The sequence below is a fragment of the Nannobrachium achirus genome, assembly GCF_963921795.1.
Source record: "Nannobrachium achirus genome assembly, chromosome: 12".
NCBI classification, from domain to species: domain Eukaryota; kingdom Metazoa; phylum Chordata; class Actinopteri; order Myctophiformes; family Myctophidae; genus Nannobrachium; species Nannobrachium achirus.
Window position 1 is genome coordinate 28,059,485 of NC_137832.1, and position 26,261 is coordinate 28,085,745.

Sequence of the window (26,261 nt, forward strand, 5' to 3'; positions counted from 1 at the left end):
GCATGCGTAAAAATGTTTATAAGGTTGAATTAATGTTGGGCTCCTCTCAATGATGATGAAGTTGAATTTGTTTGCCCCGCCTACTCCACTTGACAGCGCTACCTCCCTCCCCTTCCCCTCCCACCCCGCGCGCACTTAAATGGATGTCACAAACAGCAACTTTGAACACTTGTGTTGTACGAGTGCTCCTGACCTGCACAGAGATGTCTGAGACACTGAAACCTCGGACTACGTCGTTTCTCATAGAGGACATTCTCTCAATCAAAGAAAGCACAGGATGTAATCGTGGCAAACAGCCAAAGACGGACGTGATGAGTCCACAGAGGGAGAAGGACAACAAGTCCGAGAGTGGATCAGAGTTGAGCGCACAGGAGAGGTCATTTGGAGCGCGAGGTGAGTCTCTCATACCTATGAAAATACCATAACCTATGAAAAGTACTCAAATGTTTTACTTAAGTAAAAGTATCAATACTGCAATATAGAAATACTACTCCGTTACAAGGAAAAGTCAAGAATTCAAAATGTAGGCTATAGAGAGTAAAAGTAGCCTACAAAAGTATTGGCATCAAAATACACTTAAAGCACCTAAAGCAAAACTACAACATGTTTGAAAATAGAAGATCTACAAGCTCACAACGCATGTAGCTTGTAGATCTGCTATTTTAAAATAAGCCTAGCCAAGGTAAAATAGGGCTAAAGTGGATTAATGTATGTTTTGTAATATAATCACTATTATCACTTATATCTGCAAAGTAACTATAGTAACTAAAGTAAAAGTACAATATTTGGATCTTGGAAATACTCAAGAAAAGTATAGGCTACAAATAACTCAAAAGTTACTACTTGAGTAAATGTAGGCTACTTAGTTAAAGGAGGACTTTGCCACTTTTCAATCTTTTCAATCTTCATATAATGTTCATAATAAAATTGCAAAAAAAAAAAGAATCTACTCGGTCCAAGTCTCTAGGAGAGCTGTGGGAAGTTCAGAAATCCATAGTCTTGTGACATCATCGTTTGACAGATTTCTTTTTTAAACAATATTTTTGAAAAGATATTAGATTTTTATTATCGCGAGAACAATAGCTTCCACTTTAACATTGCAACTTTTCAGGAATAGAAAGCCTGCATTTTCTATTAGCTTGGATTCCCCATTGATGATGTCACAAGACTAAGTATGGATTTCTGAACTTCCCACAGCTCTCCTAAGAGACTTGAACCGAGTATAATTTTTATTTTTTGCAATTTTATTATGAACATTAGTGAGGACCGATTATATGAAGATAGGTTGAAAAGTGGTGAAGTAATAATCCTTTAATTACACCACTGCCATGTGCCATCATACCAATGAAAATACCATAAAGTGTCATTGCATTAATCGATTAATGGCATCGTGTTCTTCTTCTCTTTCAGCAGACTCCTTCGACTCATCACATCCCTCATCCTCAGCGACACCAGGCGGCTTCACAACGCCGGGGAAACAACAGAAGCGGTCGCGCGCCGCCTTTACGCACCTGCAGGTGCTGGAACTGGAGAAGAAGTTCAACCAGCAGAGATACCTCTCCGCCCCGGAGCGGGCAAACCTGGCCCGGACCCTGAGACTGACTGAGACCCAGGTGAAGATCTGGTTCCAGAACAGGAGGTACAAGACCAAGAGAAAACAGCAAACCAACGAGGAGTTCTGCAAGGACATCTACACGTCGGAAGGACTGGGTCTGGACAATGAATTCGCCAGAGCGTCTATACTGGCCACTTTGTACAAAACTCACCCGTACTTTCCAAACCTGTGTGACTTCCCTAGACTTCAGTGGACACCGACAACATTGTGGTGACAATGACACTTAAAGGGGACTCGTGACGCACACAGTGTGGTTCCTATAAACCACTCATTTTCGATTGTTCCATTCAGACACATTCATCTATAATAATAATATTTATATTTAAAGGAGTAGTTCACCCCCAAAATGACTTTTTCTCTATTGATTAGTCACGCCATGGAGAGTAGAGTTCAATAATATTTTTAGTTTTTTGTATAATACAAAAATGTGATAACAATAAATTTACCCCCATTCGTTCCGGATGGTGACCCGTTTAGAAACGGGTCACCATCCGGAATCAATGGGGGTAAATTTACTTGAATCAAATTTTTGTCTTAGGAATGTGACAAAAAACAAAAAATATTATTGAACTCTACTCTCCATGGCATGACTAATCAATAGAAAAAAAGTCATTTTGGGGGTGAACTACTCCTTTAATGCCTTATGTGTCCTTTTGAATATGCTTATTTCTTTGTTTTTGTAACTCGGACCCTAAAGCCTGCACGAAATGTAATCTGCAGTGCAGACTGTTTTCTAAACTGTTAAAACCACTCTAGGCTTATCATTAAATCTTAATTGAATGTTGATGACATTTGATTTTTCTTTGACTATGTGTTTAAAATGCATATAGGCCAGGTTATATGCAGCATCTCCCAACAGGTCAGGTGGGCAACAGGGACAACTGGGCACTCTACGTAAAATTGGCTATTTTGTCCAAAATGTTAAAAAAATGTAATATTTGAAAAATGGTCTTAAGTAAAATAAAGTATAATATTATGATCATTACATGCTTCAACATTCGACAATAATGGTGTAATAATAGCTACACATTTCTATAATGATGTACCGTGCATAGTTCAAATCAATAGGCCTATATACTTTCTTTAACTTTTTCAAATATTATATTTTTTAACATTTTGGACAAAATAGCCAGATTTCCCTAGTGCCCACCTGACCAGTATCCCTCAGGGAGACTGAACACACACTCATAGAATCTACTAGCAATTTTGGTTTGGTGTGCAAAGAAGCATTAATACTTATATTCCCACAGTAATAGTTATATTCCCACACTAATCATTACTGTTCAGTAATATAACAGGGGTTGGGTTTCCCCATCTCCTCCAGCTCTTTAGTGAACAGAAAAAGCATTTTCAGGCCAGGATGATACCATACCAATGTGATCCAATCAGGACAGAGAACTCATACAGGATACAAGATAAACACGGAGATTGGAATCTGTTTCTAAAATGAAAACAAAATGATCAGAATAATACTTTGATTTACTTCACTGTGGCATGTTACACTTTCAAAATTGTTTCCTAGATGCTAATGCATTTATCCCATTGGAATGCATCTGTTTTCTTGAAACCTTTAAATACGTCATGAATAATCTTCTTTGCCCCCATGCAGGCGGCCAAAGGTTTTATGTAGCTAGAAGTAACTGCACGTTTGAAAAGAACAACAAATTATCTCTCTGGAGTTAAACTCTGATAATACAGGTAAACTCCATGGACAGATAACTCATCTGCACTATCTGAAGAAGAGATGAGGGCCCTGTCTAAAGAATGAGGTAAAACGTCTCTACCCCTATCCATCCATTTAAATGGAGTCAATTCATTCTGCACACTAAGCTATGCTACATTAATTTTCTTCCGGTGACATCATGAGAAAAGAGCATTGTCCCTGATACCAGGCAGAGAAATTCTTTTGACCGGCTGATTCCACCTGTTAAAACTCAAGAATTCCTTCAAGTGTACTATTCAATTATAATAAAACACATTATCATTTTGGGTAGAGTCACATTCTGGATTACTTAAAGGAGTAGTTCACCCCCAAAATGACTTTTTTTCTATTGATTACTGACGCCATGGAGACCTGAGTTCAATAATATTTTTGTATTTGTCGCATTCCTAAGACACAAATGTGATTATAGTAAATTTCCCCCCATTGTTTCCCGATGGGGACCCAAATGCATGGCCCTGAATGGGAACCCAAATGCATGGCACTGGATGGGGAAACTGCCAGGGTAAGTTTACTATAATCAATTTTTTGTCTTAGGAATGCGACAAAAAACTAAAAATATTATTGAACTCATGTCTCCATGGCGTGAGTAATCAATAGAAACATTTTCATTTTGGGGGTGAACTACTCCTTTAAAGCTCTACGTGTGACATTGTGATACACAGACAATCAAAATGTTTGACAGTGAAAACAAGTTAGTGGTTCCATGTAATATTGCAAGGCATATTATTGGGTTAGTCCATGAGAAAATAAATATCCGTAAATATGTATCAACTGGGATCACAGAGAGTTCTCTCATGCATATCTGGACATCAGATAGAATATAAAGATTTGTCACATTTGCTTGTACTACAGGCATGCAGTGATACGTTTAAGAGATCCACCCAAACACTAATGCGACTCATGTCTTGAAGGTCAATGGAGGCACTTGGTAATAATAGCAGACTTTATTTTTGTATTTTCATTGAAGACATAATTAAATTATTCCATTACTGAGCTTATAGTGGAGCGATTGCAGGCAATAAAAAAAACCTTTTACAGTATAACATTTTAAATACCCCACGATAAGCATTTTTTATACCAGTATACCACTGCTAAAAATCACTGCCATGGAGACAGACTGTATTATTACATGACCGTAACAAATAGCAAATTTGGCACATTAAGCCAAAATAGACTAAAAAGAGTAGAGTCGTATTTGTGCATTGATATTATCCATTACATATGAGTCTCCTTTATCTCATGGCACCTTTGTTCACAAATGTCCCAAGTTTGGACCACAGTAAGATACCCTGTTTAACTTTCCTTCAATGTCACTTGATTGTCATCCGGCCCTTTTTATGACATAATGTAGATGGACTGAGTTGATGACTGATATCCAACATGAGTCATATTTTTTGCCCCCCTATGCCTGAAAAGTACACAAAATGACAAGTTAACTTTGAATCGTTTTCTTGCACCTTGTGCTTGTCACTTTACAACTTGGATTATGAAATTATTGCATAAATATGACTGGTGAAGTCGTTGCTAAATATCTCATACCATTAGAGCGTGGTATGTAATATAGGATAGACAGCTCATCATGTAGTTTGTGTTTATCATTAATCTTCCTTAAAGCTAACACTAATTTTGACCTTTAGGTCAAAATTCATGTCAAACCAGAAACAGGATCGTGTCAAAGGTCGTCTCTTGCCTAGACACAGGATCTAAATGTCTCAATAGAAGAGCATGGCAACGAAAATACAAACACATTGTATTAACATACTGTATGTACCATACAGATTGGACAAAATATCATTTTATTCACTAAAACAAATGACATAATAGAAGTTTAATGTATTGTTTCTAAAATTCATTAAGCTGAATAACTTTCCTTTCCCCCCCTCTTTTCTTTAATACTGAGCAGAGCATAGTACTTGTCCGACTTTTTCTTCCATCTTTCTTTCCAGATAAACTTTATTTTGCAGCGCACTGGCTTCATCGGGAATCGTCTGCTTGCATTTTGCTAAGAGATACATTATATATGGTTTAATTGCGACCGGCACATCTTGCCCACGTATCTCTGTACGTCACGCCTGACACTGTGGTTCTATGGGTTTGTCGCTCTGACATCATGTTCTGATGTCACTGTGATGTCAAGGGAACCACTCTTAACAGAATGGGGTTGCCGCTCTGACATCACGCTCTGGCTTGACGTCCCTTTTATGCCCATATATGGAGATCGCTGATGTCATCACGAGTCACACTTGCAAATGAATTACGTCCTTGTCCGTTTTATGCCCATATATGGAGATCCCTTTCCCAATGTCATCAATATTAAGGGCATATCTGGTAATGCCCATATATGGGCATGTTCTGACGTCACATTGTTGACTATCATGCAGGGGTCTCCATATATGGGTAACTGGTCCGATATACATCACTGGCCAGATGGCCAAGAATTGGCGTGTGTCGCCCAGAGGCTTCTTACTAGTTTATATTAATTTATTAGTGAATTAATCGTCTCCATTGACTTTAATGGGAAAATGAAGAAAAGAAAAGAAATCCCAAATCCTGTATGGAGATGATTAACTTCATAGATGTCGGACATCATAGACCACATGAGACTGACATGGAAGCCATAGACTTCTTTTTCTCCATTGACTTGAATGGGAAAATGCAGATTCAAACAGTATGTCCATATATGGGCATTCCAAGATATGGCCTGGCTTGGTCTTAATATTGATGACATCAGGGATCTCCATATGGGCATGAAAGGTACAAAAAACTGACACAGATCTCCCAATATGGCAATTAATAACAGAACACATTTTCAAGTGAAACTTTTCATTTGAAAGGCTAGCGACTATTTATTCTTCAATGCATTCATTGTTTATGCAGTGTTTGGTGAAGAGGCGAGTTGGCAAATACAGTGTGTTGGAGTACAGAGTAGCCAGTCTTCACCTTTCCGTGGTCTGACCCTGGGTTGTTCAGTTGATTAACTTTGTATTTGATCATCGTTTTGTACGTGTATGTTCATCCAAAACAAAAGTCAAAAGAATGTAAAGACATCCCTAATCTCTTCTTGGGAGAGACAGAAGTTTGCATGTTGCCATTTTCCAATCATGCATTGGATTGATTGAAGAATTTATTAGAAGTTTGCAATAGGAAAAAGTACAGTTTCAACTAAAAGCAGATCCTAATAAGCTTTACAGCTTATTTACACAGGAACCACTTTATATCTCATATAAATAGCACGCAGAGCACCCACATCGGAACCACACCCCTCCCACAAACTGCATGCAACAAGTGGCTATGTACTGTATGTGCCAACAACATCCACATCTGATCATCTCAACAACAAAAGTTTGAACAAGCTTTAATGTAGTATTGTTAAACACAGTGAACTCAAATGAGACTAAACAGAGTGCAGTGCTATTGATTAACTGCTCTGTAATGTCAATCTGTCAACTATGCCATGTAACCACCATTTCCTTTAATCTAGGCACCAATGCCCATTCCTTGAAATATTTCTGTTCCTGTCTCATATACAGTAAAGGAAGGTTTAAATACTGTTGATCGAGACAACTGTACATAAAGCTTCAATACGTAGGTTTCATGTCCTATCAGTCTTTAAATACATCAGTGGAAGGGTAGGGATACCATCTCCAACCACAGCAGATAGTTACAATATAACAGCAAACTTTACCATACAGATTGGTTAGAATAACGTTTTACTCTCTAAAATAGGTTACATATTGCAGCATCAACACAGTAGTTGTGGAGGTTGTCTGGCCAGACTGATTTAAAGGAGCGTAGAGTCCTCTTAAGATTCCTGAACTGATAAGATGGCATACAGAGTTTAGAGGCAATACTGAACATATTTTAAGGGAGGGCATGTTTACAGTAGCACAAGTCAAGTGTAAAGCAGAAGTGAGATGGACTTGAGATACGAGGTCTGAGGGCTTTCACAGCTGTGACCTGTCTGACACTTTGCAGTCTGTTACTTCCTTGGAATACTCCACCTGCCACGCGATAATGTCACAAATATTTTTTGTGGACTGTTTTATTCAAAGGACTGACCAGTCTCGACAGAAAAGAGATAGAAAGAAAACATCTTTTAGGCCTATGTCTCCATCTCAAGTCAATATTTCATAAAGCAAAGGCAGTCTGATGTTTTTTCATGCATTATGCCACCTAAATTGTATTGCATCATCAGTAAACTAATCCCATAGTATCCTCTGTAATGGACAAATAAATAAATAAATAACGTGTTCTTTTGGGGGGGATCGGAGTTCTTAAAACATACTGTATAGCCTACCGTAAATAAAACATTATCTAACAATTTCTACAATGTACTGAGAGTGGGGGTGAGCTGAAAAAACTGAAGTGAGTTACTATCAACTGCCAACAGCTGAATCACTCAAGCCAGGTCTTTGGAGTAAACAGGTAATTAGACATGAAGTGAGCAGATAGCATCTGTTTTGACGGCATTGAGAACCTGACCAGTATCTCTGTGTGTCTCTGCCACCAGGTTGTATAAGACCTTGCGCATCTGATAAAGACGCTTGTTGATGTGCAACGCTGAAGGTTAAACTATTATAGTCTACTTGCCATTGTAATGCTTACACTTCACAGAGGCTGAAAGGGACACGGTACATTGGTTCACAAACGCTGAAAAGACAAACAACCTCATCCTGGTCTCCTTCTCACTCCGTCTTTCTTTTAGTTTTTTTTTAGGGGAGTGCCACCAAGTTTCTTCCAACCATCTGGATTAACTGGCTTTTCTAAGTCACAGATCAAAAGCTGTTAGGTGGAGATTACAACATAACTGCCCTTGATAGAAGTGTTGATTGTGAAGACCTTATCTCCACTCAAAGGAAGGAAGAAGGAGCTGCCTGTCAAGTAATGCAAAATATACTTACAGTATATCAACCAAAATACATGCACGTTAAAGATAGACCTAGTCCTCCCAGGCACTGTGGCCATAGAGAATTATGCGTATGTGTATATACAGTACAGGGAAGTTTAACCACTTACATCAAACTCTATACTTGGTTCCCTCATTTTTCACTCTACCCCAAATGTCTTCTCCGAAAATAGCTGGTCCACAAGCCAATTTTGCAGAATGTTTGCATGTTATGACATTTCCAGAATAGGGACCCTAGGGTTCATTTGGTTAGTTCAGAAATTATTCAGTTAGCTAGAAAGTCTTATGAAGAATACTGTCAAATATAGGTCTATATCGTGTATCATGTATCCAAATTGTGGCATAGCAGGGAAGAAAGAATTTATCTTAGATATACTATAAGCCTCTATGCCCCTGTGCTTAACTGTCATCTCTTATATTCTAGGGAATCTTGAATGGTCCGAAGGAGGCGGTAGTGTGGCCATGGAGCCATCATTGCAGCTCTTCAAGGTTCCCACTGATGCTTTGGGAAACAAACAGATCTCCTTTACAGATGGAGGAAACCAAACGTCAACCACAAAGACAGCCTTTGTAAGTGTTCCAATATGCCGTGACTGGCTGACAAATTTGTTTTAGTTGATAAGGCGGTTTAAAATGGCCCCTGCCTTTGCACAAGGGAAGATTCATAAACTTCCTAGGACAGTGTAACTAGATCCCTCATGTTACAGCACCAGCAGACAGTTCCTTTCTTCTCCTATCAACAGATAGACTGCGGGATTCAACTTTATGCGATGGTTAACGTTGATCACACTATCTGCCTGTGAACAGCGTGTGTGGCAGGAAATTATGCAGTGTCCAATTCTATGTTAGAAAGAAAGAGACAGACAGACAGAAAGACAGACAGAGAAACCAATCTATTGAAATCTTTAAATGGCGTTATCTCCCAGACATAAAGTGGTGGGACAGTTATTGCAGATACGGGATTGGACAAAGGTACTGTATGACAACGACAGGGAAAACGGGCAGAGGTTTTTTTTTCTCATTGTGCGCTTCAGATAAACAAGTTTCACATACACCAGGGCAAAAGATAAACATATCGTGGACAATAGCATTACACCTGTGTACGTGCCATGAGGCATGTCTGCCTTTATTTAAAATGATTTGTTCGTAGCAATAATAAACTAAGGTTATGTTATGCGATTTACTGAGTGTCATAAGTAACTCCAAATGTGTTAAAATTATGAAGCATATGCAACATGTTGAGGTAGTATGTAGTGTACCATGTTGGCTTTGACTAAAGCAAGTTGATGTTGATAATAAGAGAATATGGTTCTCCATCGTTGGAATTTATTTAAGAATATGGGTATAAGGTGACAATATTACACAAAATCAACATGAAAACCAAATGAAAATGCAGTTCAATTTTCTACCTGTTGGTTAAGCCCACAGCCGGCCAGAATGTTTCACATCATCCTTGTTTCCTGCCCTTGACAACAACCTCAAGCCAAGGTATTGTAGTGCCCTCTGTTGGTCTTACACAATTACAGCAGATGATATTGTGCCTTATATCTAGTAGAAACCTGAACAAATAGTTGGCGGCTACATGAAAAATAAAGAATAGCAGTGGAGACATATTTTAATAAGTAATAAGCTCTTGATAGCAAATAGACAACGGATGAACCATATATTTCTAAATTGTATTTTCTGGATTGTTTTCTATAATAGGTTTGTTCATGTTGGCATTTTTGTAAACCCTGGAGTATAACGTAAGTGGTAATATACAGTATATTGAAATCTATGCAGATTTTAACATGGTTTCAAATATGTATACAAGCACCATATAACAAGAATGAGGTTCATATTTTTTAGAACACTGTTTATTCCATGTTATCATTGTCTCAATCACACAGTCTACACAGTCAAATCCTCTGTACATTTTACTTTGGGTGCACAAAGTTTATTGCATCATTGAAGCTAGCCGTCTGCAGTCAAGTGTTCGTTGAGAAGCCCAAAACTGTGCCACCTTATAGGAAAGTCTCTTTTTCAGCACAGCATCTCCAATCATGGCTTGTTGCTCTAGTCTAGAAGTCAATTATATTGTTGCTACAGTACACAGCCTCAGACTAAAGATTAAAGGAATCAAATCCCTTTCTGATCACAAAAGAGATTGTTGTTCCTTGGAAGGCAGGATGGACTATGTTAAAGTGTGCTATGGTAAAGTGTTGAATAATGGATCACCCTATGACTGCGTCAATGCCTGTGCCTAGTTAATCTGTCAGCTAAGAAACATGGCCAGGCTTCAATTTGTACAGGGTCACTTCAGTACCATGCCAAATCTATGGAAGCATACTGTAGTTTGTAAGGCCCCTACCGCCTAAGAAAATGTATGCCCACTTGCAACCTGGCATCCCTACTTTGGGTATGTCATTAGCCGAACATATATAAAATGAACATATATAAAATACAAAAAAAAAATACAAAGATATTTTGAAAAGAAAGAAGAAGAAGAAAAAAAACAACAACACACATATAGTGTAAAGTGAGCAGTGCCATTTGTGAGTTGATTTCATTAATCGTCCCGCTGGCCAATCACAGCGCATCCTGAGAAGCTTGGCCAATGGGACGCTGGGCGTTCAACAAACTTTGAGCCGTTTGTGCCAAGATGTAGGCCATATCTAGGCCAGATGTAGGCCACGCTTCAGAGCCTGGGCTTTTGCTCATGCATCACTTGACACAATATAGTATATAATATAAACGGTAAGACGGAATTCATTTCCCAGTGTATTCCTCGCCACTCGCATCAGTGCAACCGCACTTGCAATTTCCCTGAATTGCGCCTTTCCAGTTGCATTTTGTTTTGCCATTTTGTCTCCAGCCAAGAATTGAACACAGAAACGCACAATACAATAGAACTAAATACCACATCTTGGTATTTGGTTTACATCCATTTCTGTCAAGACTCATATACCCTTACTTGTAGTACATGTAGAGAATGAAGACTTTAAACGAATTTAACGAACATGATGGTCACAGTGATTTCAAAGGTAGTTGACCACCTACTTCCAATCAGTTCATCCTTGAGTGTGCCAAATGTAATACAATTCCCTCAAGGCATTCCTGAGATATCACTTTCAACAAGAATGGGAGAGACATGAAGTCACAGTGACCTTAACGTTTGACCACCTACTCTTAATCAGGTCATCCTTGAGTCCAAGTGGACATTTGTGCCAAATGTCATGAAATTCCTTTAAAGCGTTCCTGAGATATCGCATTCACAAGGTTTGGACTGACGGATAGATAGATAACTCAGAAACATAATGCCCCAGCTCTTGCCAGCAGAGGAATAGAAAGAGAAAAAAAAAAGAAATACAGAAAGAAAGATATTCCCGACTAGAAAGGAGTGTACCGCGGAGCGCATAGCTCCATTCTCCACCAGGCTGGGTTGCCTAGACACTAGTAGCCATAGATGTACAAGTCATGGGTTGCATGTGTCAGGACTCAGGACCCGAGGAAGCTGCAGGAGGGAATAGCATTTATATTACCTACCTACTGTTTCACATTTGTGGCACCTGCTATGGGCAGAAGTGAAAGTGCTTTAGGTGCACTCTAAATAGAGGTCCCCAGGGGTGTCACAAAGGGAGGAAAAGTGGGACAGAGTTATTAGGGCCCAAGGTGGAGGGGGGCCTTGAAAAGCCCCCTCCCTCTATGAAGAACATTCATTGGGGGCCCACAGTGAATCCTTGTCCCCAGGGCCCAGAATTTGGTGTGACACCCCTGGAGGTCCCTCAACATGCAATTCCAAGTTGGGGTTGATTTGATGTTGCGTTCATGATACGGTATATGGCATTTTTGGTAAGAAATAGGTCCCTCCCACTATGAAAGCAAACTGTATGAAAAATCAAATCTTGTTTGATGCTCATTGTCACCGACCAATTTGGTTGAAAGAAAATCATAATAATCATGCTCAGACCTTAGCTCAGACTGTAACGATTCATAGTTATTTACTTTGGTTCGGCTCTGTCCAAACTACAATAAGATGTCATTCAGAGGTTCGGGGGGGGGGGGGGGGGAGGTTCGGTGCCATCAAGATTTTGTGACTCCCCGAACCGAAATAAATTCGGCTTTAAAGGTGGAGTATGAATCTGACACTTAACACGACGTATATGTTGCAGTATCTACTGTATAAAGTCATAAGACAAGACGCACTGATCAGTAAGACAACGTTAACATTGATCACTTCCATTTTTATTTGAGCTCCAGTGTTGCATACTGTAGCAGCATTTCCACAATCATTTAACATTTATTTTCTTAATTCCAAACATTTGTGAATTGTAAATGGCACAACACGCAAATCCCCTATAATTGTTTTGCTAATAGCACGAAAACTTATTATGAAGAGGTCAATGCCTTTTCCTTTGATCAACATTGTTATCTAATAGTGACAGGGCAAGGTCATAAAATTTGATAAAATACTAAAAACATTTTTTCTTTTTCAGAAAAACTATTTGAGTAGTGTAAATCACTAATGTGAATTAAGAATAACACCATTAAATGTATAGGGGAATAGGTTTAACAATTTATATTTACTGTATAAACCATTGAAACAATTTATATTTACTGTATAAACCATTGAAATAACAATAGTAACTATATTAGGCTAGATTTGACTTTTGTTGATATCTCAATGATTTGATACATTGTACCAAGTTATAAACATGGTCCAATCAAAAACTTGATCTCTAGCTTTTAACCACCAATACGTCTGTAATTCTAATTATAAAGGTAGGGCTTTTAACCAATATTTAAATTATTGCATTACTGTAGTATCAGTTTTAAATATGAATTTATGAATATGAAGTTGAAACATCGTAAAAACTATAGGGAATGGATGAAGACAACAGGTAATTGTTTCTTCATAGCAGGTACACAGTAACCTCCAACATTTGTACACTCCCAGAGTTACAATTAACAATGAGGATTTTACTGTGCAGGCACATAAGCAATGTTTCACAAACCAAAACATTTCAAAATAAAATGCATAGAAAACAATGCAGATCTTTGGGATTTTAACATAATCTACCGTACAATAGTAACAAATCCTTTAAAAAGTTGTGCGTGATCTAAATCTGACAATGTGACTTCACTAGTCAAAGACAATGTAAGCATTTAATTGTCAGAGTCAAACAAACAAATCCTGGTGGATTATGTCAGTATCTGAAGGAATGTCTTGACAGAGTGGAAAACGGAGAGCCAGGAAGCAGAGGGGAAATGCACAACTGAAATGGGTGACAGGACAAAAATGATGTAACACTGCTTGCTGGCCAACTGATTAGGACATAAATTGACTGGCTTTGCGGATTAGAGATCTGTACTCATCATAAGCCATTTACACGCCAACATGGAACAATGTCTCGCAAAGAATTGCAGCTCTACGAACTTGTTGATCGTCAGTTTTGGGTATGTAACATTATACGATGAGGTATAGGTATTAGCTGAGGGAGATGACGCACAGTAAGAAAGGCCAACTCATCATTAAAGGGGCGGCTTTTCCAGGATGTATCTGCAAAACCTTGGCTCATAAAATGTTGATGTACAAGACATGCCCTCCACCTTTACTTATGCAAACAAGAAAAACAGTACACGCATACACTAAATATGAACACAATCACACATATATTGGATAGCTGTGACAATTTACAAGGCCATAATCTGAACCAACAGCCCTCAATGTCTGGTGTCTTAGGAACTGCATAAGGAAGTGTCATTGAAACAGTCGCTCAAAAAAAGATACACACACGCTCAAAAAAAGACACACACACACACACACACACACACACACACACACACACACACACACACACACACACACACACACACACACACACACACACACACACACACACACACACACACACACACACACACACACACATGCCTATATATTTATGTATATATATATACTTATGTATAAAAGCTGCCTTCTCTCTCTGCAACATATAGGATTTCTTTATATTATACAATTTTTGTGCGTGATTCAAGAGCATTGTAGTACTGCACTTAAACAAGGCAAATAATGGACCGTTACGGTCTACACACTTTTGATTCCGAGAGAGATGATCTCTCTGGAGAGAAAAAAGTTACACAAAACAAATAATGACAGGCAAGGGATAAGTGGAGTTATGTGAGCTATGACTGATGACTTCACCAATCGAAACAATAACAAAGGGAAAGAAATCTACTCTATTTAGAACTTCGGGATTTTGACAGCGTATTCAATTATGACATGGATTAGGAAAATCATGGGGCCTCATTCACTAACCTGGACATACATTTTGTGTATAACCTGGTCGTAAATTTGGTGTATATCGCATACATACATAGTTTTTAAGTTGCAAGCGTGCTAGCATGCATTGTTCCACGCCCCATTAAAACTATAAAAGGAAACCGGAAACATCCAATACGTGAAACTGGAAACACTTGCAGAAATTGCAAACACGCAGAGGGACCTAATAATTCAGCTCTAAATGAGTCAACTGAAAATGAATAAAATCGTCTGCATTTGTCTATAATATGAAAGCAATAGATCATTTAACATATTCAAATCATGTGCGGACCCAAACTTAGTGAATGAGGGCCATGGTCCCCGTGGTCTTAGTGAAGAGCCACTATATTTGTATTTGATATATTTTCATCAACAGAAGTTGCCCTTTTGAAAAAATAAAAAATAATTTCCCCCATATTTATGTCAATAATGAGAGAAGAAAACAAACAAAAAAAAATGTGCTGAAGCAGAGTTCAACATTCAAGAGGCACTTTGAAAGTGCAATTCTTCTGTTTACTGTGTGCACCCAAACTGTGTCTGAATATTTCTTTATAAATACACACAAAAATAAAACAAGCTAACAGCCATGCGTTTCTTCCACAACCATAAAATGCAAGCCTTGAAAAGCTAATAAAATAAATAAAAAGTTCCCATATTATGATAAACACATCAATGGAGGCAAACGTATTATTCACACATCCAGTCAAAAGAATGCAGAAAAGGAGTGTTGGGAGTGTTCTGAAGAACATACTGCACACTGTTCTGTATGTTAATTGAATGCTTTAACTATTGAAAAATAGCAGATATACAAGCTCACAGCGCGGCACCGAGTGCCGCGCTGCGAGCTTGTAGATCTGCTATTTTTGAAAAGTCGTGAAAATGTGAGAAAATCTTTGAATATATGTCTTTTTTAAGCGAACGTTTTTGTAACTCAAATTTTGCTTCTGGGGATCCCTGGAACTAAATATTTTGAGTTGGGGGTCCGTGGCCACATACATATAATTTTCGGGGTCCTTCACATGAAAAGGTTTGAGACCCACTGACATAGAAACATAGGTTTTTCAAAAAACCTTAGGATTCAAAAGACACTCAAAATTCCAATGTTCACAATTTTTCAAAAATAGCAGATCTACAAGCTCACAGCGCGGCACTCGGTGCCGCGCTGTGAGCTTGTATATCTGCTATTTTTCAATGGTTTAAGCATAAAATAATGATACACAATATAGTGTACCCGTTCTGAATGGGTTAAGGTGTGATTTGGGGAGGGGTGATGAAAGGAGTGGAGCGATCCTTGCTCTGCAGACATGAACGCTCTTTAAGCTATGGGGCATGACGCAGCAGATGTATAGAACAGGCAACCCTGTCCACCGTTTATGCAGGTGCATAAATGGGTCTTTGGAAGGAAAGAACTGCCTAACAGAGATGACCTTTTTGAAATTGTAAAAAAGAAATAAGAATAACAGCCTCTGTTGAATTTCCTGTTAATACTGCCATTCCACTAAATATTTAGGTACTGTAGGTCAGTGAGAACATACAAAGGCATGGTGGATGGGTGGAATGTAAGGAGTGCTGCCCTCCCAAGTGTCATCACCTCACCACAGCGACCTCCCTTCAAGACAATAACCCCAGAGGTTATTACTCAGCAACACAGAGACAAACACGCACACAGCCTCCAGGCTTCGTGCCTTGACTCCAGTCAAGGAGTGACAATAGTGTGCCAAGGTGTGACTAATGTGTCTTCCCCCTTTCCACACCTTCTGCAATTAAAAAGGGATAGTTCACTGCCAAAATGACCTTTTCTATCGATTACTCACCCCATGGAGAATTCATGGATATTTTTTTAGTTTTGTCGCATTCCTAAGCCAATAATTTGAGGAGACCCATTGTGTCTCCATAGGGAACAAAGCAGGGTCTTTGTGTCTCCATAAGGAGCCACTGCAGGTCATTGACAAAAACAAAAAAATATCCATGAAGTCTCCATGGGGTGAGAAATCAATAGAAAAAAAGGTGAATTTTTGGGTGAACTGTCCCTTTAAAGAGAACGGGCGCCTCCCTCTCGCTCCAGCTGTTTCTGGGTCAAAAAGTACTTGAAGAACTCGTAGACTGACCAGGCAATGGCAGTGGAGGGCATCTGATAGATCACCCGAGCTTGGACCCCTTTGAAAAAGGCTGCCAAACCGCCAAGTCGGTACACCGTCCTGAAAGCATTAGCCATCCCTGACAAATGGCCGCTGATGTGCACGGAGTTGAGCGCTACGTTCTCCTGCGTATTGAGAAGGGTCTTGCAGACGTCAAGTGGAGTGGTTATGGCGGCCGAGATGGCCCCTGCCGCGGCACCGGACACTATGTGGCTGCCGGGGTGGTAGAGTCTCTGGGGGTTTAACTGTTCCTGCATCAATTCATAGGTGATGAAGTGCACGGCCTGAAAGGGGATGTTCATCGTCAGCTGTGTGCTGTAGCTGCGATAGAAGGCCCCGATGCCCTCGGTGTGCGTTATCGTCCGAACACAGTCCAACAGTCCTCGATACGGAGAGTTGTACATCTGCATCCTCTGCTTCACCACTGCAGCCATGCAGGAACAGAGAGGAAATTATTTCATCCATCCGAATTCACCACAACAACCAAAATAACAAAATAACGTCAAAATGTAAATACTGCGTTAAAATTCTACATTATCACAGACAATGAGCAACATGTTAGTGGGATTTTGAGTTAGTGGGATTTTGAATTGTAACACAGAGTAAACTAGAGGCAGTGATCTTCCGAGCACAGGTCTCCACCAGGCCAGGCTTCCTGGTGGTGCTATAATAGGCCAATGTAAAAAGCTTGGCATGTGTTCTTCGCCAATCTTAGGCCTTTCATGGCAGTCAGACGCTGCATGCATAATTTGAGGCATTGTGTTCCAAAAATGTTTTTAGCTAAAGTCTACCTGCTGGTGGCGCTATAACAATCCAATGTGAAAAGGGTAGCATTTGTTCCTTGACATAGTGGGAATATGTGTGGCAAATCTCACGGTAATTGCAAGCTGCGTTGATGATTTGAGGCATTTTGTTCAAAAACGGAGCAATCCGGCAAACTTTGGAAGCCAATATTATCCAAATAGGATGGAATATGAAATATCAGATGGATCAGACTCGATCACATGACTATAGAGATACTGTGTACTGATTTGCATGGAGTAATAGCAAAGAATGTGTTTTACATCAGTTGTCCTCCTGGTGGCGCTATAAAAGTCAAATGTGAAAAATGCAGGGCAAAGGTTTATCCTTAGCCGCTAGGGAGTGCACATACAAAGTTTTGCACTTATCGGTGGAGTTCAAGGTAAAAACGCAAATTGCCCTGTTATAGCGCCACCATGAGACTGATTTGAGAAATTTAAGTGGCATTTCTTCCTCTGCGTAGTGGGAACGTGCGCACCCAATTTCACCAAGATTGCTCTGAAACTAAGTAGGTTACAGCTGATAGTGAAAACTGCTTCACTTTGAAACCGTGTTGCCTTACATTCTAGGTGAGAAATGGGCCATGTAGTTGCTCAATATTGATTAAAGATGTCATTTTTATAACAGCTAGTATAAGCTTTAACATTATTCGGCAGCCTCCATGCAGTATGGGAGTCCGTTGGGACGAAATGATGCTAGACATCACATCACCATTTGGTATCAACTAAGCATGCTTAGAACAGTGGCAACAGTTTGGAGCTCAGAACATCTATCATATTTCAAACAATCCTCAAGGACACCACACCCACTCCCCCCCAAAATATATATATAGTATATAAGAAGCCATATCACAGCTAGGGATGGGAATTGATAAGATTTTAGTAACGTTTCCGATTCCATTTTCAATTCTGCGTATCGATCCGATTCTCTTATCAATACTCATTGGGCAAGGGGGGGGGGAAGAGTACAAACACGTTCATTTAACATAAATCTTCTTTTATGTGATATTCTCTGAATAGATGATGCACAGCTTGCATAGCCCTGTGGTCATCTATTGTGCTATAGTATAGTTCTTTGCAGCCATGTTGAGGGCTAGTCAGAATGACTCCTGTCATTTTATTTTTTATTTTTCACCAAAAAGTGTGTACTCAATCCAACATTCTGTTTTTGCGGTAAAGTCACGACGTGAAGGCAAACCGTTATTTTTTACAGTGTACTCAATTCAACGTCGGCTGCTACTTGCGGAGCTGTGCAGCTAAAGCAGTTGTTTGGCAGGCAGCCATCTTCTATAGTTTGGATCAACAGATTTACACGCTTTCTTTCTTAAACATGGGATTTATAGGGGAGCATTTAGCAAACAACATGGAGCACATTGGAGATGCTCAGCTGCGCCTCGTTTGTGTTACATTAGTAATGACGGCAGTCACAACGTGGATACAGGCTTGCAAAACGGGGAGACTTGTCCGTCCATGCAGTGAACTGCTTGAGTACCTGTTAACTGGACTAGGAAAGCTGAGTCCTCTTATCAACTAGCACAGCACACAGGTGCAGCCAATGACAGTGTGACATTAACATGCACATTCTTGTGAAATACAGCCAGACTTTAGAACGCCTCTGCCTAGACATCACGCAAGTGCAACAGCATCGATAGCGGAATCGTTAAGGACTTTGGCTAACGATTCCAAGGAATTGATCCACCAGGAACTGCTTCTCAACAAGAACCAGTTCTTGATTCTCATCCCTAATCACAGCTTTGTATTTTATTTGATTTCTGTAATTACCATTATTAACGATCTGAAAACCGGATACATTTTTAATGTTGTGCACCAAAAATAGCCGTGAGAGCAAATACATTTTGGTTGCACTGACTGACCGTCATGTGGTACCTGATGAAGATGAAGAGTTTTACTCTAAGTGAAGACAGTGTAGGATCTCACTTATTTTGTCACATCACACTGTCAAAATAATGTGACTGTTTTTGGATTTTTCACCTGTCTATCCGAAACATTCATGAATGCTACAGTAGTGTCAATGCCTATAAAACAAGAGACTGGAAAGTGCACTGGATTTTTTCATGTGTTATGTGTGGACATAGGTCCATTTTCTGCTTCAATCAAGGGAGCACAAATTCAATCTGATTCCAGAGTCTTACCTTCAGCTGGGTTCATAACAGCATCATGGAGAACAGTGGCCACACTGCCTGCCATACCTGTTAGAACACAGTAGAATGCTGGTGAAGAAACATGTGCTAGACCATTAATCATAATCATTAATTCAATATTTAAGACCAAGTGCCAGGTCATGTCTGATCCAAGTATTCAATAAGAGTTTGAGCTGAATTGTGTATTCAAGTTCAAGTATTCGAGAGAATGACAGGCTACCATTAGCTAAATTGCTGTTGCCTCCTCCTTTGTGAATGACATCGCTTAGTGAGCGTTTGACCCGTTCATAGCAGGCGAAGTAGAGTGCATGAGCCGGTCCTGCTCCCAGCATGGTGATGTTGAGGCCTCGGAGCGGTCTGAAGATTCCCTCTGTCCGAATGATCCTTTTCAAAGCCTCGTACACACCACTGTACTGGGCTTTAGGGTCTGGCTGCAGACTCTGCATCCTTGTCTAAAGAAAATAAAAAATAAAATGTAATACATGAAGATATTTTGTATTTTATATGGTGAATTTATATCTATTATATACATTTGGTTTAGCTCAGCTTGGGTATGAGAGCTGGTATGTTTGTACAGAGCAGCATGTGCTTCCTAAAGTAAGTACTCAATATGAAAACAACATAGAGCTCTATTTTGAGGGTGGTGAACATTAATGTTTATAAGCAGTGCAAGTGATGGATTCTCAAGTTTAACTGCTGGCGTCAAGGGACTAAAACAATGGGTCTACAGAAATAAGATGATTCTGAAGAAGGCATGAAAGCCTAAACATAAATGTAATAAACTCAAACACTTTGGGAGCTACTTTGTAGTTGGCCTGACAGCGCTGTGAGCGCACCACGAGAAGAATAGCTTTTATTGCATCTCCACTTGTGTGTTTTTTGTACTTTTCGCCACCACTGTTCATTAGAAAGAAACGGCTCCCTACTGCGAACCGAATCCCATCGTTCATTTAAAAGAGCCGTTCAAAAGACTTCGTTTCGCGAACGTCCCACCTCTACCAAGTGGAAAGTAAGGCACCAGGAAGAAGTCAACTCATGACATCGTACATGCATTGTTCACTGCAGTGCAATGCCGTCACATTTTTCTGTCAGTAAGTGCCGCTTGGCAGCACTACGGTCCTCTCTGACTCTGAGTGATGCGTCACTTCCAAGCCTGGGGTGAGGGAGTGCATGCAGCCCTCTGTTATACTCCAACTCTGCCATGCCAAGTTATCTGGATAGCACAAAGTATGTTTTTATTTGCCAAAGTGGTACGGAGGCTGCTCCGGAGATAGACCAAGTCTATCTCCCTCAGCATATTCCCATGCGTTTCCTTCCTTCTGCTTAACAACAAAATAATATCAGTTTCATTTCCGTTTGATACAGATTTTGAAACTTGAGGGACACACAACTATGGTTACTGGTTACTTAGGTTATGTTAAAATTTGGCAGAGGCAGAGCATCCAGTATTTCTTAATGGTGTGAGCTTTACGTCTATGACTAAATAATTTAATCCTATATAACACCATAGTGAGATTAAAGAGTCATCCAAGTGAATCAACCAAGTTAGTAATAGTGACCCATCAGCATGCCAAGGTAAAACATTTTAATTAAATACAAGATTTTAAACGTTTTGTAATATCTACTGATTTTCATTACGTAAAGCTTGTATTTTTGCTCCTCAGCATTTATGCAAATACATACAAGACAAGAGACTACAGCGCTGCAGCAGATCGATTAGAGGGGCTTTAAATGGAAATGGATGTTAGTTTCATTCTGCAAACATCTATTTCTAGGAAAGGAGAAAAGTCCTGGAACTTGCTACCTACCTAATCACTTTACTGCCAAATCCAACCAGAATTTGGATGGTCTCTTAAAAGTGTTAAGAGACCATCCAAATTCTGGTTAATTTAGCAACCGCGTTGAAAACTATAGTTTTCCTTAGCTATGTATTACTAAACGTGTTTTATTGTACGCAAATTATTTTAATCTTGTGTTTTATTGTATCTCGTCATATTCGGTTTACCTTCTTTTTTATATTTAATCTATTATTTTCACAAAAGCCCTTTCAGAGACAGGTATTGCAAATTAGCATCTGTTATAAAGACGTATAACGGCTACTTTTAATGAATATGAATAACTGTTCTAGGTCGACATAACTGTGACTGACTTATATTTAAGGTTTTTGTTTTGGGCTTTCAAGCAAAAAAAAGAAATGCACCTGCCATGCATAACTGTCCCCTTTGTCACAGGCCTTTGGACTAAAGCCAGATAAGACAAAATAACCACAATATAACAGTTCCGTACCCCAACTCAATATTCTTCAAACTAGGATTGTATACAATACATTAAAAGCAACTTTTGTGGGATTCAATCATAAATTGCCTGAAGAGTGTTATGTTGGCTCTATCAGGGGTCTTCAACATTTTCAGGCCAAGGACAGGTCTACAAGCAGATCTACAAGCTCACAACGCCTCACGCTGCGAGGCGTTGTGAGCTTGTAGATCAGCTATTTTTGGCTTAAGTTCTCTGAATATGGACACTAGGGTTCAAGTGGTTAATATAAAAAATGAGAAAAAAAGGTTTCCATCACACAAAGATTTGGAGGACCCCCTGTAGTGACTGAGGACCCCCTAGGGGTCCCGGACTCCCTGTTGAAGACCCTTGCTCTAGATAACAATTGCATTGTCTGCATAAAAATGCAATTACCATAGTTGGTCTAAGCCAAGCCAATTAAGTATAACGTGTATTATCAGTATCCCTTTTAGAATACTATTGTGGTAGATGGTTTAATCCTATCTACCACAATACTAATTCTTCTATTTCTGTAATTCAGTATTATCAGAAGTTAAGTGACAGTTTACTAATCATTAGTACAGGACAAGCAATCATCCACACACCCTGTTTCTGTGTGAGGCTGATTCCAAGGGCGTGTGTGTGTGTGATGCTGATAAGATCCCTCCTAGCATCAGTACAAGGCACAGGCTACTCCCTGTGTCTTCTACTTGTGTCTACACATGACCTTGCCTTACCTTGTTGTATTAGAAAGTGTAACTGAGGCTCACTGGTTGGTTTGTTAGGCCATTTGTACTATTGTTGTTAATGTCAATTAATACAATGAATCAACACCAGTTTGTCTCATGTTACAAAACACCCTTAAGCCATTAAGAAACACTGAAGGTGTAGAATTAAGTAAGAAAAGTATCTCAGGAAATACTCTAATTTACATAATCGCAAAATGTATATAGCTAATGTTTCTTGGTAAATGTAATCATACCTGAGGTTGTGCTCGTTTACATACAGACCTTAACGTTTCACTAAAAACATATTTTCACATGCATTCTCCACATGTTTCTACAGCCGGAATGCCCAGTCTACGTGTTGAAGTGTCCCTGAGCAAGACACTCAACTCATAACTGCTCACTGAATGCTGTATATCGCCCATACTAATAGTTAGGATGGGAAAAAGGTAAATTGAAAGGAAGAATTTCACTTTTGTGTACAGTGACAAATATCCCAAAACTAAACTAAAGGGGACTCAATTCATATTTAAGTTACAGACTTCAAGTCTACATATATGACCAAAGCGGTTTTTGCCACAATTAGGACAACTAGCTAAAATATTATATCCAGGATGATTAGGCTCCCTGTCTGAATTATTAAACTCAATATGTATGTCCTTGTATTCAACATCAGCCTATTAGACTATTACTTTATTTGGCTTGTTATGGAAATCCATTCACAATATTATGTCAGTACTAAATTATGTCAGATATAGATTGAGGGTGAAAATATATATACATAAACTCCCATCATGGATATAGTTTGAGGACCATGTGTAAATACTATACATTCGTCCATTTCTTTCTTCAGCTCTGCTTTTCCTGTCATACACTCACTGTAATGTCCACAAACTCAATTATCTAACAAACTCTTCTATGTTGTAAAAATAAATGAAAATGTAGAAACCTCAAGAGGAAACTGTGACGCCTGATTGTGTAATGCTATTGAGTAGACCAGACACGGGAGTTACAATATGGCGAGATCACTGCATTGTTACGGGGAGAATAGCCTATCGTGACACTGTTTCTTACAGTTTGTTAATGTTTGTATTTGTTGCATCAAGTTACTGTTAGGGTTAGCCAGTCAGACTGGACCATTTATCAAAATACTGCATTGTTGGAAAACAATAGCTGACCAATATAGAGGGGATTTCAGGGGCAAAGTTCACAATCAAGCAAATGGTTTGCACTTTCTTGTGTGCATAGAAGTTTACTTCTGGCTAACTCAGTCAAATCTACCCTGTAGTCACTAGTTTAAACCTATTTGTCAATCCCCAAAACAGTGCCAAAACCTGTCAGAAATAAGTGTATTTATAATTAGAAATATTTGTTATTGTTTATTTGTTATTGAATAGTGTTATAGGCTTATTAGAATTGTCTTTCATTGGCCAGTGAATTTCTTAAGGCTAGACACCTACAGCGGGTAGACAAGAGGTTATTATTACACAAGTTTGACCATTGTTCTACATATCTTCCCAAACAGAGCCTGCTCTGGCCTTTAAGATGACCATATAGGCATAAAGAGATTCACAGTGACAAATCATTGATTTTCAGTACTGGTTTTCGTGGTTTGACAAAGAGAGATTAACATGACAGCCATACACTTGACCTTCAACTGTTTCAATGGCAAGAACAGGACACTTGGAACAACCAACTCATGTCATATGTGACATGTCATGTCAGTGTGAATACAAATCTAGGTAACAGCCAGAATTTGACAACTGCTCGCATAGATAAATAATGCAGTTTAATTTAATTAAACATTAGGCAGAGTAAAGTCAAGTGTACATTTTATCGACTCAACAGGAGTTTGTATAAATATAGCTTGGGTTAAGGTTTAGACACACTATGTTCGGTGAAGAAAAAGTGAATGGCGTTTCAATTAATTGGCCAAGTTCAGTGATTATTAAGTTGATTCCCTGGAGTGGAGAATCCAGGGAAGGGACGAGGATAAGGGATAACTCACGTCGTCCCCATCCAACGTGTTTTGACTGGCTAACATTAAATCTATGGCCAGCAAAGTGAGCATGCACCGATGCACGCATTTGTGTGTGTCGCGTTCAATTCGTTACAATGAAGGTTATAGCCGAACCAGGCATCTCTCATCTCCTGTGTGTTTATGAAGCCAACGTTAGCCCAGACTTAGCATGTAGCAACAATGTATCCGAATGCGGACACGATGCATCCGAACTGACACATAAGAAGAGGGGCTGGCCGCGCCAGTAGGGCGGCAAAGTTTTGGAAACGCTGTCGCTCAAAGTGTCACCCTGGCGGGGTTACCTCCTCCTCTGAACGCCCCTGTTTACCTTGACGGAGTCCACGGGGTACATGACCGTGTGCTCCAGGATCCCAGCCACGGCGCCCGCTGTCATGTGGGTCGTTATCGAGACATGAGGTGGCAAACTCTCGTATTCGTGGTCGCCGCCGTCGTCGCCGTCGGAGGAGGAGGAGGGTCCGCCGCCGCCGTCCTTGCTCGTAAGCTCCGACATCTCCAGTGTTGCCAGCACAGGGCGTGCGCTCAACTCCATGCGTGGCTAACAGCGTATCTGTATCTTAATAGATAGACGCCGTTGCTAGAGATAACAGTCTACAACCAGCGTGGACGACCACAACATCATCATCACCATCACACTGCACTGGAGTTCCAGCGCCCATGCAACGTCAGCCGCGTCGAGCCCGGAGCTTTGGCTGTCTTTGACCAATCACCAGTGGTGGAAAAAAGTACTCAAATGTTTTACTTGAGTAAAAGTATTATTAACACGGCTATGTAGAAATAGAAATACTCTGCGACGAGTAAAAGTCCGGAAATCGTTTTACTTGAGTAGGTTAAAGTACAAAAGTGTTGGTATCAGAATGTAGTACCAAAAGTAGAAAGTACTTCATGCAGAATGTCCCACTTTTTAAATGTATATAAATCTTTTGAAAATAGCAGATCAACAAGCTCACATTGCGTTGCATAGCAATGCATTGTGAGCTTGTAGATCAGCTATTTTTAAATGGACGAAATTGATATAGGGCTGCTGAAGTGGTTAATGTTGTAATAATAATCAATCTACAAAGTAACTAGTAGGCCTAGGTTAACTAAAGTTTTCAAATACGGTACTTGTAGTGAAGTAATAGTACAATATTTGGATCCGAGATGTAGGCCTAGAGTCGAAGTAAAAGATTTGAAAACACTCAAGTAGCCTAAAGTAGTAAAAAGAAATAGAGATATCTCAAAATTGTACTCAAGTAGGTACTTAGTTACATTACACTACTGGACCAATCACATTCGAGGCTCGCAAAAACGAGGCGGGACGTCAGCCTGGGTTGGCCAATGAAAAGTTGTCTTATTGGGTTCCCTCTTCTCACCAAACCTGACAGTCAGTCAGTCAGTCAGTGGTACACATGTCATGTGTTCCTCCTCTTCTCTTGCCCCGGGCGGGCCGCGCCACTCCTCTCTCCATACACTTTTTGAATGGGGTTGACCCTGTACGAGGCTAATCACTCAGTCATGCATTGTTGATAAGTAGGTTTGGTCTGCTGCAGTGCTGCTTATCCAACAACATCTGTTTTGTAACATTACTAGAAGGTCG

At 39.7% G+C, this 26,261-nt stretch overlaps 2 protein-coding genes across 2 annotated transcripts; one reads left to right on the plus strand and one right to left on the minus strand.

Annotated features, from left to right (window-relative positions):
* Positions 1–203: 203 nt before the first annotated feature.
* nkx3-1 (NK3 homeobox 1) lies at positions 204–1,829 on the plus strand (the record flags this gene model as incomplete). The annotated part of the gene is made up of 2 exons (XM_080738545.1): positions 204–393; positions 1,411–1,829. 2 exons carry the CDS (start codon positions 204–206, stop codon positions 1,827–1,829), a joined length of 609 nt encoding a protein of 202 aa, XP_080594671.1.
* A 14,747-nt stretch (positions 1,830–16,576) lies between these two features.
* slc25a37 (solute carrier family 25 member 37) lies at positions 16,577–25,214 on the minus strand (the record flags this gene model as incomplete). Its single annotated transcript, XM_080739147.1, has 4 exons — positions 16,577–17,107; positions 19,637–19,693; positions 19,866–20,097; positions 24,993–25,214. The coding sequence occupies 4 exons, from the start codon at positions 25,212–25,214 to the stop codon at positions 16,578–16,580; spliced, it is 1,041 nt and encodes a 346-aa protein (XP_080595273.1). The 3' UTR covers position 16,577.
* Between the last annotated feature and the right edge of the window lie 1,047 nt (positions 25,215–26,261).